The sequence below is a fragment of the Desmodus rotundus genome, chromosome 1 (assembly GCF_022682495.2).
Source record: "Desmodus rotundus isolate HL8 chromosome 1, HLdesRot8A.1, whole genome shotgun sequence".
In the NCBI taxonomy this organism is placed as follows: Eukaryota; Metazoa; Chordata; class Mammalia; order Chiroptera; family Phyllostomidae; genus Desmodus; species Desmodus rotundus.
The window spans coordinates 43,898,988-43,919,897 of NC_071387.1; the positions used below are offsets into that span (position 1 = coordinate 43,898,988).

Sequence of the window (20,910 nt, forward strand, 5' to 3'; positions counted from 1 at the left end):
GTGGTAATTTGTTACACAGCAATAGAAAACTTATAAAGAGCTCTTGGTCATTAAAAACGTGACCAAAATAAAACATGAAGATAAAAGTGAGGAAAATCTCAAACTAAAAAAATTGGAGGTTCAATGTAAGAGTCCAATATAACTATTGATGGATATTCAGAACCAAAGAACAAAGAAAACAGTCAGAAAACTGACCATAAAGAGAAATAATACAAGGTATTTTTCCAGGCTGAAAATAATGCAGCACCATTACTGGGGAAAGACCCACACCAAAGCCTGTCACTGTGAAATTTCAGAACTCCGAAGTTACAGGCTCCAACCAAGGAAAAAAGCAAATCACACATAAAGGAATGGGAATCCAAATGGAATCAAACATCTCATAGGCAACCCCAGATAGGAGAACACCATAGAGGCATGGTGCAGCTGAGGAAAATCATTTCAACCTACAATTCTGTCAACCAAATAATCAACACCAAGCTCCCCTTTCTCAGGAATCTACTTAAAGATGGCCTTCAACAAATGGAAGACACAGGATCCAGGGAAGTGAAGGTACAACACAGGAGACAGGTGAAGGACTTCCCGGGAAGACAGCAAAGGGCAGCGCAGACCAATTCGCTCAGATTAGAGAACGAGGAGGGACGGCTGCTAGAAGTGTGATTCCAGGGAGAGAGAAGAAAGCAGCCGATTATCTTACACATAATCGAAAAGCGTATCAAGAGAGTATAAAACAGCATAGAAGTGTTTGTAAGACACCAAAAAAAAGCTAGTAAGTATAAAAACAGTTACATAAACAGTGAGCAATATTTAATAGCCATACTAATGTAAGCAATGTACAGTAAGGTAAAAACTCTGATGTGACACATTGGAAGGACCACCAGAAGAAAGGGTGGGTGCTGCGGGGCTGGGGCGCTGGGAGAGGAGACTTCGGCGGTTGATAAACTTAAACCTTCACCTACACAATAGGATGCCCAAATGCATATGAAAACGACAAATTCTGAGACAGCTCCATAAGTCTTTTCCTTAGTAACATGATGGTAAGAAGAAAAAGCGTAAAGCCAAAAGTGATATACAAGGAGGAATGTAGTAGGTATTTTGGCTTTATATAATTTGAACTTTAGTACAATATTAATTTTTTAACTATGTGCTTATAGCATTTTGATTAAAAGCTTACGAGAGATAATAAATGGGAAAAGGTCAGTTCAAGATACTATGATATGATTTTTCATGCTCATATGCTATACAAGGAGAATAGGACAGGTGTGTCAAATGACTTTCCTGTTAACAATCTTACCTGCTGGTTCAGTTCAACGTTTGGTTGAGTAAACAGCATTTCTACTATATCTGAAATTCAAATAGAAGAACATCATTTTTTAATAATGAGAAGTAAAAGTCTCACAAAAGTAGGCATAACTTTAAAGAAGAGAATTTTTTAGATGAATCTTCAAGAAAATCCTTATAATAAAATTTTTAAAATGTATCTAAATTGAAGACTTAAGACTTCAAAGGGTAGATTTAAGGAAACTTTTTTCCAAATAGTTTGGCGTTTGCATTTTCACATGGCATCTATTACAGAAACATTTCTACATTCGCTATGATACTTAATGTCTGTGTCACCGACTGGTGTTTATCAGCTAAAATAAAATGGGTACCTTTGGGAGACAGTCATAAGTTTCCCTCTCGCTATGCTATTTGATTCGTTGGCTTCTTCGTTTCTCATTGTTGTCGGGATTATGTTTTTGTGTTAGACAGAGGTGTGAATAGAGTGAGTGTGGTAGAGATTTTTGGCCTGTCTGAGATACATCTAGAAATTCCATTTGTCATTACTACTATTGGTTAGAACAGAGAAAGTCACCAACTGAATCCCTAACTCAAGCAAATGCTCCTTCTCCTCAGTCTGACAGTAAGCACTAAACTTGCAATGTGAATCATAACAGCATACCATGGAAAAAGCTGCACTAGAGAAGTCAATTCTGTCCCTTTCTCCTGGAAGATTAGATATTGGGGTTTGTGTTTACATTGCTGCTGTCTTCCTGTAACTTTGCCACGTCTGAGAGAGGAAAGGAAGCTTCTACCCTTTCAAGTCAAAGCGGTCCACTAGGGAGGCTGACCGATGACGTTCCACCTGCTGTGTTATAAAGAAAGCTTCCAGGAGCAAGGCTATTGGCTGATGTTCCAAAAGATTTGAAAAGAATAACGAACTTTTTTTCATTTCTGTAAATCCGATTCCCCTAGGTGAAGCACATCTTTCCGTAGCACAGACGTTTATGGTAACAAACAAAATGTGATACCTTTGTGGCCCCCGTGACAAGCCCAGTATAAGGCAGTGCTGCCAGCTTTGTCTAAGCCGTTAACACCCACTCGGTTCTCCAGACACTCCCTCAACCAGCTCAAGTTGCCTGGAAAAAATTTACATTTATAAAAACACAAGAAAGAGGATTTTGGTTTTGGTTTTGCTTTTAAATCAATTTCACCCTGCATAAATTTCCATTTGCAACAGATTAATCAGCAAGTCTGAAATTAAGACCTGCCCAGTAATGCATTTATTAAGGTACATTTTGACTTCCAGTCTACTAATGGAAAGCATTAACATCAATTTTTAATAGTAGACTAATGGGAAGAGTTACCTAAATGGGTCTGCTTAAAGTATTTTTACTCTGTAAAAAATAGATGTAAACATATATTTTCCTTTGTGAATTCCTGAAACTTGGGGGCAGGAAGGAGTCAATCCTAAGAACAAGCAAAAACTATTTATATTCATATTTAAAATGTACTTTCAGTTCTTACAAGAAAAGAAACACTAAAAACTTACTCAAATATGCTACTTTTATATGTTCAAGTAAAACCACTGATTTAAAACTTCTGGCTAATGCCCTAGGTATCTAATTGACAAAAAAATGTTTTAAATGTCAGTTTTGTAGTTCTTCTTATGCACAATCCTAAACCCATAATTTCCTTTTGCATATTCAGATTTCAAAATGATCTACAATAGCATAAGAGAGAGCCCACCGAGGCCTTACTAAAACTCCCACACAGTTTCTCAACGGCCGCCCTACTGACATTTGGAGCTGGAGAATTCTTCTGGCATCCGCGCTGTCACTGTAGTATATTCAGCAACATCCCCAGTCTCCACCCAAAAGGTGCCAGTGGCAGCCCCCAGTCATGACAGTCAAAATGTCCCCAGACACTGCCCATTGGTCCGTCTGGAGGGAGGAATTACCTGCAGTGGAGAACCACTGATCTATAGGGTAAAGCCCCAGGTACCAGGTGCACCTAGCGACAGGAGTTGCTCCCTCCCACCCTGACCCCACCCTCAGCACACACACCTTACATCAACACTCTCCTAAATGCTGTACCCCCAAGAGGCCCCCACCCACCTGCCTCCTGTTACTCATTCTGGCCTCTGTAGCCCATTTAACTTAAACACACTTCAACTGCTGTACATATCGCACCACCTTGTTCTGTTACTCACATCTCTTCCTTTCCAGGCCTTGACCCTGGAGTCACAGACCATGCCTCCCACTTACCACGGAGCATGGGTATGTAAGGGCCTCAGAAGTGTCTCTGACTGACACTTTAAAATTAAAATTGCACTTACCCATCTAGGATAGCAGAAGGCAAAACAGAAATTGCCTCTAGGGGAGGCAGGGGGTTAACTGGAAAGGGAGCTTTCTGGAAGGATACAAATGTCCCAGCTGGATCTTGATCTGGGTGTTAGTTACCTGGCTGCACATATTTGTCAAAAGTTCCCAAATTATGTAATTAAAACCTGTGTATGTCACTGTTCTGTGTATCTCAATCCAAAAGAATCACACCTACCTCTTTTTGCAGCTTCATGCAATGGATTGTCAATGGATTCTGCCTGCTCAGCCACTAGATTGAAAAGACAAAGCACAAACCCAATGCTGAGAGTGGTTCACTGAAGCCAGCTCAGTCCCCCAGCTTCAACAGCACCAGAGCCTTCTGCAGTTCAGCTTCCCTTACTTAATGTGGGAAAAAATAGCATAAAATCAAACTGATCTTTCCTGCTTTAAAAGAAGCTGAATTATGTTCAATGAACCCAAGCTAAGCAAGCAATGTGACAATAATAGCAATTAACTTGGGGTATACACAAAATAAACATCCATGGCCTGCATACCAGTTTATTCAATTATGTAATAAACAAATGTGGTCACAAAAATACAAAAGAAAGCATTTGATACTCATTTTTACATTCTGTGAAAACACCCTATATGAAGATGGCTGAAAATAACTGTTTCCCTTGTGTGGGATGGGGGGACCAGGGAGGCTGGTGAAAGGAAAATATTTTGCTTCCTCTATTCAGAAAGAGCAATGAGATACCCACCTGCCTCCAAGGAAGGCGTGTTCACTGTGCCCCAGAATCAGCACCAGTGACAAGACTATTGTTCACATGAGACTTCGGACACAGCCCCTCCCTCCATAAAGGGCTGTAACTGGACACCCCCTTGGCTATCCGGGATCCAAAGCTACAGAGGAACATTTTATTCCCTCAGTGTCTGTGAGCATTTTACACCCTCGGAAACGAGGTACATTTGCTATTTCAGAGGTTAGAGCAATGTAAAAATGTTCAAAGTCTGTTTTTAATCCAGAATGGTACCACTCTAAAACCAGGGCAGGTGGGACCCCTATGTTGGATCCTAAGCCTCAGCTCTTCATCCCTCCTCTCAGCTCTTCATTTCCTCCATTAGGAGCTTTAAAGTGTCTCCTTGACATTTTCTAAGTTCCCTTCCAGTCCTCGGAACTGGTGCCTGACGCCAGCCAGCCCTATTGCTCTAAGGATTCATCTAATGCTGAAGTCAAAGGCAACCTTAGGAGATGTTTCTCTCCCTTTCTCCCTCCTTCTTCCTCTCTCTAAAAGTAAATAAATAAAATCTTTTTAAAAATTTAGAAGTGATTTAAATCAAACTTTCATTGCAAAGATAAGGAACAGCCCTGGTAATTAGGAATTGGAAGAAAAAGAATTAGAACCCAGGACCCTTGTTTATCAATCCTATGCTCTCTTTACTCTGCCAATTTCTAGACGAGTCTGTTTTGCCCTCCCCCAGCTACAAGTGAGGTCATGGCAGAGGCCACATCTCTGTGCTCAAACACCCCAAACTGCCCCTGACATGCGTTTAATGAACATCGCTGCCCCAAACATGGATTGAAAAGGCAGGGTCACTTCATCAGAAAAGAAATGGCTGGTCTAAGAAACAATCAGTGAGATTTAGTTTAACAGCAAAAAAAAAAAAAGTTCTAAGAGTTAAATGAATGCTTTCAAGAATGCTACAATGTATTTTCTTGAGCCAATGAGGCAAGGCTCAAGCACTCCCAGCATCCATGACTACTTTATTAACAGGTGGCTCATGGAGGAGAAAATGTCCTAGACTGGCAAGGACTCCACTGATTTCTCAGCCAGAGCAGCAAGCAGAAAGCCCTCAAGAACCATATAATAAGGTTCATGCAGTAGGATTGATTGATTTGCCTCTTAAGTCTCTTTATGGCCAAAGTATAGCCACAGCAGCCATGCTTACCATAGTTGCTTGGGATTAGTCCAGTCCTGCCTTTGCAGGTGCCTTTCCACCAATTGGTATCACTCTGCGGAAAGAAAAGTTAAATTAAGTGGCACCAACTCCAGTTTACATTCAATCGCTTTTAAAACCACTGGACTCATGGAGTGTACCTGATCTATGAAATGTCCATTGGCCCTGGTGACAATGAGCAAGCCTCCTCCCTCCCTACTTAGGATGTCCATTCCCATTACCACTAAATCACAAATATTCATACATCTCTCTGTAACAAAACAAATACACTTCATCACAGAGCCTCAACAATCAAACAAACCACACGGATAATACAAATTAAAAAATTATATACAGTTTACACAGACTATCTGTAGCATTTTTTTGTCCTGTCTAATTTTTTTAGTGTCAAGATTTTTTTGTTTTCTAAAAATATCTTTATTTCACCTTTATTTTGGGGGTAACTTTTTATTACAGAAAAATCCAAACCTATATAAAAGTAGAGAGAACAGTATAATGAACCTACACGTACCCATTTTCAACTGCATGAATTATTTACTTATGGCCAATATCGTTTCATGTATACCACCACCTACAACTCCCCACCCCTTCACATTATTTTGAAATAAATTCTAGACCCAGTATTATTTCATCTATAAATATTTCAATATGTACCTATGAAAGATAAGGACAAGTTCAGATGTAATTGTGATACCATTATCAGAGATTAAGATTTTCAACAATTCCTTAATATCAGCAAATGTCTAGATCAATTGAATTTTCCAGTTGTCCCATAATCTGGAACCTAAATAAGGAACATACTATAGGATTGATTTATTTGCCTCTTAAGTCTCTTTTAGTCTACAGGTTCCCCTCCATTTGTTTTCACTCCTTCACAATCTACTTGTTTAAAAAAAAGAAAAGTCTGTTTGTCTTGTAGAGTTTCAACAGCCCGGATTTTGCCTATTTTGTCCCTGTGTCAGCATAAACGTGTTCCTCTGTTCCCTCTACTGCCTCTGATTTGGTCGTCAGTTCTAGACGCTTCATTAGACTCGGATCCAATTTTGGGGCAAGACTATTTCACAGGTAGTCTCGATCTCTTCCATCAAAAGGCACATAATGGCTAGGGGTGTCTCTTTTTGTAACGTCAGTAACCACTGACGAGCATCATCGGGATCTGCTATTTCACAGGGGTTGCAAAATAGATGACGTTCTCTCATTCTTTCTTCTTTAAATACCTAGAATATTTCTTTAAGGAGAAGACTCTCCTTCATCAACTCTCAGATTATCCAGAGATGAAATTCATAAAAAAAAAAAGGCAAAATAACAAGTGCAGATGAGGAAGTGAAGAAAGGGGAAGGAACCTTTTTGCACTGTTGGTGGGAATGCAGACTGGTATAACTACTGTGGAAAGCAGTACGGAGATACCTCAAAAAATTAAAAATGGATCTGCCTTTTGACCCAGCAATCCCACTTCTGACAATTTATGCGAAGGAACCCAAAACACTAATTCAAAAGAACATAAGCGCCCCTATGTTCACTGCAGCTTTATTAACAATGGCCAAGATATGGAAGCAGCCTGTGTCCATCAATAGGTAAGTGGATAAAACAACTCAGGGACATTTACACAACGGAATACCACTAAGCCATAAAAGAGAAGAAAATTTTACCCTTTGTGACAGTATGCATGGACCTGAAGAACATTATGCTAAGTGAAATAAGCCAGAGAAAGACAATACCATATGATTTCACTCATGTGTGGAATCTAATGAACAAACTGAACTAACCAGCAAAACAGACTCATAGATGGAGAGCAGATGACAGCTAGTGGTGGTGAGGAGGTTAGAGGGTGAAGGGACTGAGCAAAAAGGAAAAAGGACTCATGCATGTGGACAACAGTGTGGTGATTGCTGGGGGGGAGGGGGCACAAGGGGACTAAATGGCAATGGAAAAAAGTACAATAAAGATTAAATCAAAAATGAAAAGGCAAAATAAATGCTCCCTTCCTTAACAGATATCAGAATAAAAAATTGGTTCCCTCACATTCTCACAAGGTGTTTGATAATGTTTATTTTGAAATATCATTAGGAACTTACAATTCAATGATAGTACATGTGTTTCAGTTCTTGCGAATTGCTGCTCTTATTGATTGCTCATATAGTCCCATCTTTGGCTAGAGGCAGCCTCTTCAATTTAGTGCTGTGTCTTTCCAATGTGACCCTAAGTAGTCTTTGGTAGCTTCCCTGCTTTCTAAAAATAAGATGTTTGGGGATTACCTTGTACCTTAACTGTCCCTGACCTGGTACAGACATTTCTCAAAGAATCCTTGTTCCTTCTAATGGGAAATAACGTAACGTTACTGGTAGGTCATTTTTTTCTAGGCTTTCAAAGTACAGAGCAGGAGATGTTATTTTGTTTTATTTTAGGGAAAATATAGCCCTGGCTGGTGTGGCTCAATGGACTGAGCACTGGCCTGCGAAACGAAAGGCTGCCGGTTCGATTCCTGGTCAGGGCACGTGCCTGGGTTGCGGGGCAGGTCCCCAGTTGGGGATGTGCGAGAGGCAACAAGATCGATGTGTCTCTCACACATTGATGTTTCTCTCCCTCTCTTTCTCCCTCCCTCCCCCTCTCTCTAAAAAGTAAATAAAATCTTTAAAAAGAGAGACAGAGGGAGAAGATATAAATCCAATTGAAATGCAGAGCTGCAAGATTGTTACCTACCCTGATTTATCTTTCATCTGTACATCCTTCCTGGCGGGCTGAAGATCCCAGGTTTCAACACCACTTACCCAATGACTCATTGGCTCCACCATACACGTGCAGCTTCTCAGAACAGCAATACCAACGCTTCTCCAACAAGACTATGCTTAAAACCAGTTCACAATATTTTTGGCATTTGTTTTTGACCTTCATCTATATTCTACTAGAGGTGTTCAGTTGAACTGTTGAGTTGTAAAGTCACATGGAATAGTTCCTCTCTGTGTGGTTATACCAATTAGCTGGAGCACAATTAAGTTTACTTGATTCATGCTGCTTTTAATTTTCAGGGATTGTTTTTTTACCAATTTAATTGGATAACTATGCAAAAGTTTACATGATTCCAAAGTCAGGTCTCCAAAAGAAAGTATAATTTTTGAAAAGTTTGTCTTTCATCTATGTTCCCTCTACTCTATTTCCCTTCCCCCCCACACAGAAAAAAACTATGTTTTAAATTTTATTTTAGGATTCCTCCTTTACCTTTTTACTTTAAATTGAAGAAAATAGGTAATATGTATATCCTCTCACTCTTTCTTACATAAGGGAAGGCACGATACCCACATTTTTTATCTTGCTTTTTTTTCTCTTAAATTACTCTACAATAGAGAGATACTCCTTATTCTTTGTAGCTGCAAAATACTCAAATATAGCAAAGTTTATTCAACTACTTTCTTGGTGATGGACATATGGGCTAGTTCTAATCTTATGCTATTACAAACTGTGCTAAAATGAATACTCAGCATATGTATTTTTATACAGACTCGCATTTAAATAATGTACAATGTTATGGCTATACAAAATAGTCTTATACATCTTCAATTCATACGCAGTATTATAAAATTTTAGGTGGGCTTACCATGTCAGTAATGTAGATGATATCACCCTCCTCAAAGTACAATTCATCTGGCTAAAAGAAAAAAAAAGTTTAAGTTTGACTTCATGTGATATTTTCATGAATTAGAACACAATGCTTATAATTATATAGATTTCAAATGGTAAAGTATCCTTACACACAATGTGGTTTTTTAAATTATGTAAATCATTTCACAGGACATTATTAACATGAAGCAGTAACTCGGAAGGTCCAAACCATAGCAGCTCAAAGGGATTAGTTGATTACAGTCAGTCTGTGCTCTGGCCCATACCTGCCAAATGTCTGATGAACTCTGAATAAAGCCAGGCACTTTAATTAAAATATCTCTTTTCTATCAGTAGATAACAATTATCCCCATGACCTTATGAGCAAATAGCATGATGCCTATTCCGAGCAAGTTTCAGATATTGAGAAATGTTTACATTGTCATGTTGAGTGACAAATGTAAGGCACAAAATATCACATTGGATAAGATTACAGTAGTGCATGAAATTATGTATAGAAGATTTTCCAAAATTTTTATTATTTTCATAATTTTAGTTGGAAAATATTTTTTTAAATAAGGGGCTTTGATATTTCCTATTATAGTTATTCTTCTACACAAGTAAAAATTGTGCCAGTGAAACAAATTATTTCATCCATTTCTTTTTCCAATTGTTTATCTCCTCTTCAGTCACAGACTAGGGTAGTAAATATGACTCTGCACTAGTAATTTATTTAATTTCAAAGCTGATCTATATTATTATTCTAACTATTTCCCCAAATATAAATGAAGACAATAACAGCTATATGTTTTAAACAATCACAAAACATGAATATTTAGATGTATTACAAATTCAAATATAAAAATTAGCAAATAATGATTAATGACAGTAAAAAATGGCGAAGTTCCTGAAGCATTTGTTGCATTTACACTTTGATTTACAGAGACTAGACTAACACACAGCACAAGCAATGCAAAATTAGCTGAACCTACGTAGACTTGACGATACACATTTTAATATTATATGAAATAGGCATTTAGGAAAATAAAAGCAAGCCCTCTAAGATTTTCTGTATTTATTCTCTAAAATGTTCTGATGACCTATGATCAATATGACCACCAATATGTGATGGATACACAAAGTGATAGGGAAAGAAACTATTTCCCATTGCATATCCTTCTCAGGCCAGAAAGGGGACTCGCTTACCACCACACATAGCATCCCAGCTGGATGCAGTGGCCACCCCATAACAGACAAGGGCAGCCTTCACTGGCCATGCTATTTGACTATCTGCCCTTTAGATAACAGTACGGGATGGAAGGAGAAAATGAAATAGGATAGAAGGAAATAAGGAAAACAGAATATACGTGAAAAGGTAGCATTTTTCTGGAGTGACTAAGTTTCCTTGAAAAGATCCTTCAGGCCTTAGAGACACCCCAGGCCTTTCTCATTCTGCACCCCGCTAAGAGGTAACCCTGCCCACTTACTCTCTAACAATGAATCCTCCTCAATCAGCACTTTCATTGACATTAAGGTCCCATCTCTGACTACAGTTTTCATCTCCTTCTAAAATTGTAAAAGTCAAGTCTGACAAAATTTTCTCATTTAGTAAGATTCACCCTTTGAAGCATGTTTTGAAAAAGTATCAAACAAATAACTCAAGAAAACAAAGCATACACACACACACAATCCCTATGATTAGTCTTTCTCACAAAAAAAGAAAAAGAAAAGAAAGCGAGCCCAGAAGAATGGAAAGTTCAGTGCTTAGTGGGTATGGGGTTTCCTTTCGGGGTGATGAAAACATTTTGGAACTAGACAAGAGGCGGTGGCTGACAACACTGTGAATGTACTAAATGCCACTGAACTATACACTTTAAAGTGGTTAATTTTATGTGATAAAAAAATTTTACCTCAATTTTTAAAAAGGCAGTAAAAGCCAAGAACAGTTAAAAGTCAATGTCTTTTAAGTAGTGCTTGGCCTGTATGGTTTGGCTAAGTGCCATTTGGAAAATGTCACTAAGCATGGTCATCTTGACACTTGCTGGTGTTCTTTCTGTTTGGCATTTAAACCCATGGCTGCTGTTCAGTAATGGTGTCTGCCTGGAGCCCGTGTTAGGTCGGACTTGTTTTTCAACTGAGGCAACAGCAGCCGGTCGATTTCAGAAAGGTATAAAAAAAGGTCCTAACTATTGTTTTCATCTTGACAAAGGAAAGCGGACGGTTTATTTTCTTTCTAATCAATAGCTCCCAGACACACGACACTACTTACTGCCCATAAAATACCTTCTTCCAAAGAAACTAGCACAGTTTGTCCTAACAGAGCGAAGGAGATGAACTACCAAGTTCTTCAGGCTGTTGGTGGCAGTACAGACAGCAAGGTAATTTCATGACTTTAAAACTTGCATCGATTTTACCTACAATAGTCACACTTTCCATTAAGAAACCACTTGCAGAACACGTAATGTGAATTGTTCAATGAGGATCTACTTTTAAATTCTTGGCATCACATTCATGGAACAGAAACTGGCAGATAGTGACACAATCAAGTAAGCATTTCTCTATTTCCAGCTCAGTCTTTGGTTTTTAACCACATTCCTCCTTTCTTCTCTCCTTGAAGAACCACAAGGTATCAGAACAAGTAAATTTTGTTGGCCACTGGGATGTTACAGCGATGAGTACAAACTTGGTAATACTTATTCTCATTCCTGTTCATATATTCTTAGAAACACATAATTCCCAAGGCATTAATTGTTGGTTAATGCAAATATATACTTTATGAAAAAGACTGTGAAATACATTGGAAATTTTTCTGATTTGTCAACTTGGAGTCTCAAAAAATAATAAAAAGAAAAAAACAAATCGAATTGGCACAGATATTTTTATTTAACACTTTATAATAGTATTATGTCCCCAGGCACTGGTCTGACACTTACAAATACTAACTAATTGAATCCTCACCAGCAACACAACGAGGTGGTGCTACTCTCACCACCACATTACAGATGAGAAACTTTTCCAAGGGCACAGACAAGGTACAAGGCAGACCCCAGACTTGAACCATGACGGTCAGATTCTGGAGTCCCTGCTCTTCACCACCACTTATGCTTTCTCTCATATGGAAGGGTCATTCATAGCCATTACTGGTCCTCATGGGGTCGTGACCTGGTTACAAGGCAGTGTCCATGGGAAATATCTGCTTCCCCCCACCTCCACCCAATGCATTATGACAAAACCAACAGCAGCACCTTATACTTGCAAACCATACTTAACCTCATTTGATCCTTACAACGACCCATTAGAGAGGGCTGGTCACGGGTATAATCTTCCATGTCACAACCAAGCTTAGAGAGGTAGAAGAACTTGCCACAAATTACATAGTGAGTGGCAGGGCTGGGCTCCTACTTCAGCTTTTGGAATCCCATTCTAGGGCTCCTTCCTCTACATTTAATGCTATAAACCTAGCAAGGCCCAGCAAACATTACATGATAGAGCAGGGTCCTGCTGGTTTCTCTTTAGAAATCAATACGACAACTCTAGCACAGAGGAAATGCTGTTCTTTGTCTTTGCGCATCTTTACACTGGTCTATCCAGTCCAGCCAGGTCACTGCAGTATGACACGTTACTTACTGCCTTGGAGGTTGGGTGACAAATGAGAACCAAACAGGACTACCTTGCCTTCAAGCAAGACAGAGGAGAAATGGGTTGGCAGGAAGAACCAGGAGCCACAGCTGCCCAGTGTTTACCTGTTCAGTGAATCACCAAGAGCGGAGCTGGGCATTGCTGTCCCTATCTCCTGAGAGTTGAATGGTAGCTAAAAACAGACCCAGGCCTCCCCGGGGTGCTGCACAAGTCAGCGACGGTCCCACAGAGTCAGCTCTTCCATCTTGCCTGATCTCAATGACTCTAAGGAGACCAGGGCAGAGTAGGATGTACCCCAGTATGTTTATTACACCAGAAAAGATGGCTATTCTGGTGAGGGGAGAGAAAGACCAAACTGAGCTTCCGGTTTGGTCTTTCAACAAAAATTCTCATTCAGAAAAAGAATGTAAAACTAGTTATTGGATGATACCAAAATACTGAACTGCTGGTACAAGCACAGACACTTAACCAGTCAGGGAGACCCATGGAAGCTGGAGGCTACCTTGAACGTCTGGACCGAGGGAAGGTGGAAAGGGGCAGACTGTGGGGGCAGCAGGTTGTGGGGCAGCCATTACTGAGATACCCGGTACACACAGGCTGAATCTGCAGCGTTGCTCTGCAGCCTCAAATCCTTGGGACCAGGGATATTAAAAAACACAGTAACATTTTTAAATACAGAATATTCAAAAAACCTAATAAACAAATGCCTATTTTCCCCTGTGCACTCAATAATAACTAAGATAAAAAGCAGTGGAAAGATTCCATCTGGGAACAAAAGGTGAATTAAAGTAATTAATCCATCAACCAACTAAAAATATTTGTTAAAGGTCACAGGGAACCGAAGGAAGAAGAGGTGGTCAATGAGAAAGGACAAAGGTGGTGACAAAAGGAGAAACAGCCAGAAGTCACCTCCGGGCTCAGCTGAGTAAATTAGGGAGGCGGCAGAGAATGTCTATTCGCTGACTGGCCAGGAGGGCAGCTGATGACCCCCTCCCTCCTCCTACTCCTCTCCACCTCAGGGGTCATGCAACCTAAGGAACAAATGATTTGGACAATCAGAGGCATGACATGATTGTCCTCCCTGTGATCAGGGGACAAAGACAACAACATCTGTGCCTCGTAGCTCCTTACCTTTCGTGCCCTGCCCCAAAATTCAGAATGTGACAGTATTTGGAGCCAAGGTCTTTAAAGAGGTAATTAAGTTAAAATGAGGTCATTAGAGTAGGCTCCAATCCAATCCGGCCAGTGTCCTTGTAAGGAGAGATTAAAATGCAGGCAGGTACAGAGGAAAGACCACATAAAGACACTGGGAGAAAGACAGTCATCTGCAACCAAGAAGAGAGTCTCATCAATCCTGCCGACATGCTGATCTCACCCTCACAGCCTCCAGAACTCTGAGAAAATAAATGTTTGTTGGTTGAGCTACTGAGTCTATGGTACTTTGTTCCAGCAGCCCTAGCAGACTAACATACTGGCCACTTCCCACCCTCACCTCCACAGAGGAGACATCCATGCAACCGCTGGGTGAGAAGAGTAAGAAAACTGAAACTTACCCCTACTCACCAAATCCCTTCCTTGCCCCAGAAACACTCTGTTTACAAAGCCTCAGGACAGCTCCTCCGAACACACACACACTCACGCCCTCCTGCTAACTGCATCACTTCACCTGCTGCCGTCCCTGGCACTCACCATCACAGTCGGTGCCCACAGCAAGGTTCTGCTGTAAGACGGTTAATGTCATTCCCATTTTCAAAATAGGGAAACAATGGCCACAAGAATAAGTAAATTCGCACAGTGAGTAAATGACAGATTTGGGGTTCATTGTTCAGAGCTACTTGTCCTAGAGACCCCAGGGCCCAGGGCTAACAAAGCCAGCAGAAAGCTGGCTACACACAGCAGGCTTCCTTCTCTGGTTCTTCCTCCTCCTGATCCTGACTGGACTGCCTGCTTCCATTCTTATTCTCCTTGATGGTTGTCCACATTTCAGAGTGATTCTTCTAAAGCTTAGCTATCTAATCAATCTTGTACTCAAATCCTTCAACTGCTTCCCATCCTACTCAGGGCAAAATCCAAACATGACCCAGCATCCCTGAACACATCTCTTACCTCCCTCTCCCTCGTTCACAGTTCTCCTAGCCCCACTGTCCTTCCTGCTGTTTCTAGAACCCAATAAGCATACTCCTTGCACCTCCTGTTCCTTCTGCTCCCTTACTTCCTACTCAACTGTCACCTCTACACAAAGACCATCCCTAAACACCCTATTGAGAAGTAACACTCCTCCTCCCTTAACCTCGTTGTCCCTTACACTCCTTATTTTTCTTCATAGCACTTACCAGGCCCTGACAGTCACACTCATTTGGCTGCTTAATGTCTGTCGCTCCCCCTGGGATGTGAGCCCCATGAGACAGCCCTTGCTGTTGTCACTACACTATGCCTAAGGCATGCACCAGTGTCTGGCTCATAATAGGTGCTCTCTAAACCATGGGGAAATAGAAGGATGTATGTGTGGACACCAGAAACTATAACAATGGAAAATGCATACAGCAGAGACATTAAAAAGAACTGCTCTGGGCAATTAGCAGAAGGTACCAATATAATGCAGTATGAGGTAGCAAGTCAAGGAGAAAATTAGCGTGAGAGTCAGGGGAAGGATGGCCAGGACAGGGTCACATGCTTGCTATACAGGTCACTTGGTGATTTCAGAGCGATGATTTCACAGCATGGGAAGAAGCTGCTCAAGATGGGCAGCATGACCTTGAGCAGAAAGGACCCGCAGACCCATGGAGGGCCTTGGCTTTCACACCATCTGGACTGCGGGGGAAGGGACTGAACAGCCACCCCTGTGAATCACTTGTGGCTATCCAAGAACAGGCAGCCCATCTAGACCAGAGGAAGTATCTAAAAGAAATCGCCCTAGGTTTTTATGCCAATTTTAAAGTTAAAAACTGAATACTTACAGTTCTGGGTTCAAATGTATAAAGAGCTCTGAACACTTTAACTTGTCCTAAAAGAGAGGGGAAAAGCAACATATGGTCAATTCCTTTGTTTCTAAATTTGCTCTAAATAGTATTATCCATTATATTTTTCAGAATTCCCTAATGAAAAGCCCAAGTGAGAAATTTATTTTGGAATTAAGTGCTTTTTCCACATAGGAGGTATTTTAAAAACATCTGTTAAATGAAAGCAATGAATAAATACACACCTCTGGGTTGATTTTGCTTTCTCCTCTCAAACAATAGGAGCTACATAATATTTGTACTTACCCTCTCTCCTATATAGAGCCCTTCCAACCCTACGATCTAAATTTAAAACCAGAAAGGTGTGAATTTAACAGAGAGATACTTAACATGATAATCGACAATTGTTGAATATTCTTAAGTCAATGTTTAGAATATTATTTCCCTCGCCTCCAAAAAGAAAACACCATTGAGAAAAATAGTACCTACTGGAGAAATCTGTGATTCCATTAACTCCCAAAGCCGAGTACAGTAACTAGGCAAAGAGGAGGGGGGTGGTGCTCACGAGAGCTGTCCACCATTGTGCCAAACAACCTCTCTCTTCTGGTGCCCCTGCACCGCATCTCCACGCACCAGTGTCCTAGAGTAACTGACCTGCTAGCCTCATTTGAAGGCAGGAACACTGACCTTTTCAATTTCCTGGCACCTACCTGGCATATACATAGATGAACTTAATAAATGCTTGCTAAGTGAATATGTAAGTAAAAGAACAAATCCACACACCGTGTAGGAAAAAAGCCTAAAGACAGCAAAAGAAAAAAGGTCTTTCTATGAGATAAATGAATTTAGAAGGGCTATCAAAATAGAAGAACTACCTATTTAAACAGTGACAACGGTTCAGTTTCAGCACTGGAAGCATCTTTAGAGGTGATGTCTATTACAAGAGCGTCATGCATAATGGCAGCATCCAAGGTGGGACACAGGAAGATGACTTCAGAAATTCTGTGTACATTTTTACCTCACTCTTCCTCATTCCTACTGTAACATGTTTTATCATATGACAGCCTAACAGAACACATGTGCAAGTTATAAACACATGTAGTACCTTTGCTGGGAGCTAGTACTCAAAACCTTTTGCTGATACAATGTAAGCATTATGAGGACAGGTGTTTTTGTTCTATGAATGAGATATCCTAGTACCTAGCACAGTACCTGGCACATAAGAATACTCAGTAATTATCTGTGGAATGAGTGAAGAATGGGAGAATAAAGGAATGGAAACATGTGCCCAAAAAAACTCTGAGACCCCTAGTTTAGAACAGCCTCTAACTATGCAATGATGGGAAAAGCTCTATGTCTGTGCTAGTCACATGAAGCGAGTCACGGAGCACTTGAAATGTGATTAGAGTGACTGAGGAACTAACTTTTAAACATTTAATTCTAATTAGATTAAATTGCCACACATGGCTGGTAGCTAGCATACTGAACCATCAGAAAATGAGAAATGTCAAGATGTCCATTAAGAAGGGACTACGTAAATCAGCACCCGTCCATCCACACAGTGGAGTCATTAAAAAAAGAGGCTGCAGACAGATCTGCAGACGCTGACACGCACACCCCTTGATGGACAGCACCGATGACAGGGGACCTTCACATTCTGCTGTACACGTATTGTTTATATTCAATACACTTACCACGTATTACTTTTATAATCAATGAAAGCACTAAAGTTCCTTTCATGGGGGGGGGCGGTGAGAATCATTCTTTCTTCTAAATGCCCTAATGCAGAAGAGCAGCTCAGATCCCTGTCACTTAGTATGTCTGCAAGAAAACATTTTTGCAACTGAATTCTAGTGCCACTTTTTCCTGCTCTACTGAGAGGGTAGACAGTAACAGGCAGAAGAAAAGGCGAAAACTTTTTTTGTTTGTTTGGAGTTTGCTTTTTACCCACAGACCTGAAAAAGGAGACACCGAAGGGAAGGAGGAGTTGCTAAAAGAAATATTTTCTGCTGACCTGAGTGTCTCTCCAAGAGGGGAGACTGGTTATCTTGATTACTTCAAACTTTCCAAAGAGAAGTTACATAAGGAAGCAGTCTACTCGTGACCAAAATCAATAATGACAGAACTTTCTTGTTCCTTTGAGGGAACAGTGGGGATGGGATGTGCTGTGGATAATTTTGAAAACAAGATCCAATGTCAATTTAATGAGCTTAGATGAAATTCAATATAAAAACACCTGAAAAAAATACCTGGAGTATGAATAACCCAATGATTTTTGTAATTTTATCTTTTGTGATTGTCTTACTTAAAATGTTCATAACTATGCCCTGGCTGGTGTGGCTCAGTGGATTGGGCACCGGCCTGAGAACTGAAAGGTTGCCAGTTCGATTCTCAGTCAGAGCACACACCTGGGTTGTGGGCTGGGTCCCCAGTTGGGAACATGCAAGAGGCAATCAATCAATGTATCTCTCACACATCGATGTTTCTCTCCCTCTCTTTCTCCCTCCCTTCCCCTCTCTCTAGAGGAAATAAATAAAATCTAAAAAAAAAAAAAATGTTCACAAGTAAAAGGAAGTGGGAGGTTTATTTGCATTTTGATTCACACTGAACACGAGGCAACTCTTTAAGCCAAGTGCTCTTCGACCGGTTCCATCTCACAGCACACACAAATAAGCACTTCAACTCTGTGGCACACCACGGAATATGCTTTCTACCAACCCAACAAAAAAAACAGGTATAACTTTGACTCATTGACACTGGACAGCTATTGTTGTATTCGCTGTTGTCATATCTGTATCTGACCATCTGCAGGAAAAGAGGTCAGTGCCCCTAACTAGTCAGGTATTTCATGTTTCAAAAACACTCGTGGCACACGGGCTGAAAACTCTCTGCTTTAGGCCGTTACTCTGTACAAAACACTACCACATACACAGTCCTATTTACCAGTTAATGTTGGAATGTTAGCCTCTTCTGGATCCCTTTTAATCTTCACATTATAAACGTTCTGGGCCCTAATTTATTCCTTCTCAGAGCCGAGTCAAGCAGAAATGAAGGAATGCAAAAGAAATATCCAGAGGATATGAAAGAAATGCATTAAAAAAAGAAAGAAAAACATGACTTTCATGATTACAGTTTACCAATATTGGATAGACTCTCAAGAGAATAATTAATAATACTTAATACAGTGATCATTTTACATCATATTTAATTCAACTGTGATCGATGTTATATACAGGTTTAAATAGAGTATTGAAGGGAAGCAATCGGGGTACTGTTTCTATAGTAGTGTCCTTGCAGACACCTAATAAATAACAATAAACATTTTAATCATCAAGAGCAAGTACCGATCAATTCCAAATTTATTTAAGGAAGGCAGATCCATGTATGTATAATAGTTGTGTTCTTCTCCATGCGGGGAGACTGCCTGAGGTGCCTTCTTCAGGCACCCTCCACCTTGACCATTTCTCACGGAAGTCTGGTTACACACAACAGAGAGAGAAAGTAGAGCTGGGAAGACTGCGTGAGTTACCTGAAGTCACCTTGCAATTCACCCTGAATTAAGACTGGAAAGAGGCCCAATCATTTGATGCTTTACATGGCTCTCACACGACCTAGCGTGTGAACGGTGTTAAGGATTTCAGTAGGGCTGGTTTCCGGGTGTTAACAAGATAAGCAAACACCCGCAGCTGCTGGCCCCTGTGGGTTTTTCACTTTGCTGGTTTCTCACCGTGCCAGTCACACCCTTTCCATTTCTTTGCAACTCCACCCGCGCCCTACACAGAAGGGCTGAGTCCACCAGTCATCAGCCAAACACTATTTTCCTCTGGAGTGAGGCTGACCCCGGACTTCAGTAAACGAATCCTTGTCCATCGTGGTTGAGGCAGGCAGAGGGAACGGGATCTGGGCAGGGCCTTGCATATAGGGAAAGGGTAAGAGAATTTTCGGTTTCTGAGGTTTGCAGAGCCTGTATTGCTGCACCTCTAAGGCCCTGAAATGGCACTTAGGACATGGGGCTTATAAACTCAAACATAAAATTTCTAACCTACTTTATTCCCTGTTGGTGAAGGAGTGGAGAAGCTCCTAGAGAGAGCCTCTAAGACAGAATTAAAAAGGGGCTGCTCACTATGACAGACATATAATAAACTGCAAGCAAAGTGGCTTTTCAAATATCAGACCTTAGTTATCCCGAACAGAGCAACTATTTCACTTACCCTCTGCTAAGAATTTGGGAAGCAGGGCCATCTGGGACTCCACTTACAATGGCTATGATAGTTCCCACATACCCACTCTGAGGGAAAAACTAAAAATATTGACAATGTTCAGCGTTAAGAACACAGAACAACTGGAATTCTCACACACTACTGGTGGGTGTGTAAACTAGCACAACCACTATAGAAAATCATTTAGCAGTAGCTTCTATTTCTTTTTTGTAAGTCTTAAAATGCCTTTGAGATCTTAAATTTCATTTTAAGAAAAGAAACATAACTCGAAAACCTTTGTAGCATCTTTTTGTAGGACTGTCACTATGCCCAGCTCACAGTGAGTCTCAACATTTTTAAACTGCAGATCAGAACCTGTATATTATATATACAGCACATTGTGAAGCTAATGTAGTAGTTTTAAAAAATATTAAGTAGAACTGAAAAGATCAGAACACACTGTAAGCAACGGAACGATGGCTTTGTGAAATTGTTTCATTGGGACTAGATAGATGGGTGTTTATTTCAGACATCTGCCAAATACACATTTTGTTCAGCATCACACTAAATGGCCAAATGTTAAAATCAGTATTTGCCAAAGCCAAATGTTGCCTTTACAGGTGAACTATTGAGAAACAAGAATAAATCTGAAATTTTATTCAGGAAAATAATTACGATTACAATCTTAGTATGAAAATTTCTGGTAGACTCATTTTAAAAGTTTGATATAAAAGGGCAGAAACCATAATTCCTGGGCACGATCAACTCCCGGCCTGAGGAGACCGGTGTTAAAACTAAGTGAATGTTCTAAAATGAGGTCTGTGGAAAAGCACAATCGTTTGGTAGTAGCTCTGCCAGCTTAGCTGTTGCCTGCGTGATGTTGCCACCACGTTGGTCATTTCCTTCCTCCCTCATAGAAAATGACTGAGGTCAACACGTACCTCCTCTCTATCTCCCGGGCTGGAGGGTTTGCTTAATGCT

At 40.4% G+C, this 20,910-nt stretch overlaps 1 protein-coding gene across 1 annotated transcript in view; it reads right to left on the minus strand.

The window, feature by feature from the left end:
- OSTF1 (osteoclast stimulating factor 1) overlaps nt 1-20,910 on the minus strand; it is a 51,787-nt gene that overhangs the window by 12,025 nt on the left and 18,852 nt on the right. Inside the window, exons 2-7 of the mRNA XM_024555569.3 lie at nt 15,731-15,777; nt 9,133-9,183; nt 5,532-5,595; nt 3,817-3,870; nt 2,289-2,396; nt 1,292-1,341 (exon numbers count right to left, since the gene is read on the minus strand). Of these exons, the coding sequence (XP_024411337.2) occupies nt 1,292-1,341; nt 2,289-2,396; nt 3,817-3,870; nt 5,532-5,595; nt 9,133-9,183; nt 15,731-15,777 (374 nt within the window). The remainder of the gene's footprint in view (nt 1-1,291; nt 1,342-2,288; nt 2,397-3,816; nt 3,871-5,531; nt 5,596-9,132; nt 9,184-15,730; nt 15,778-20,910) is intronic.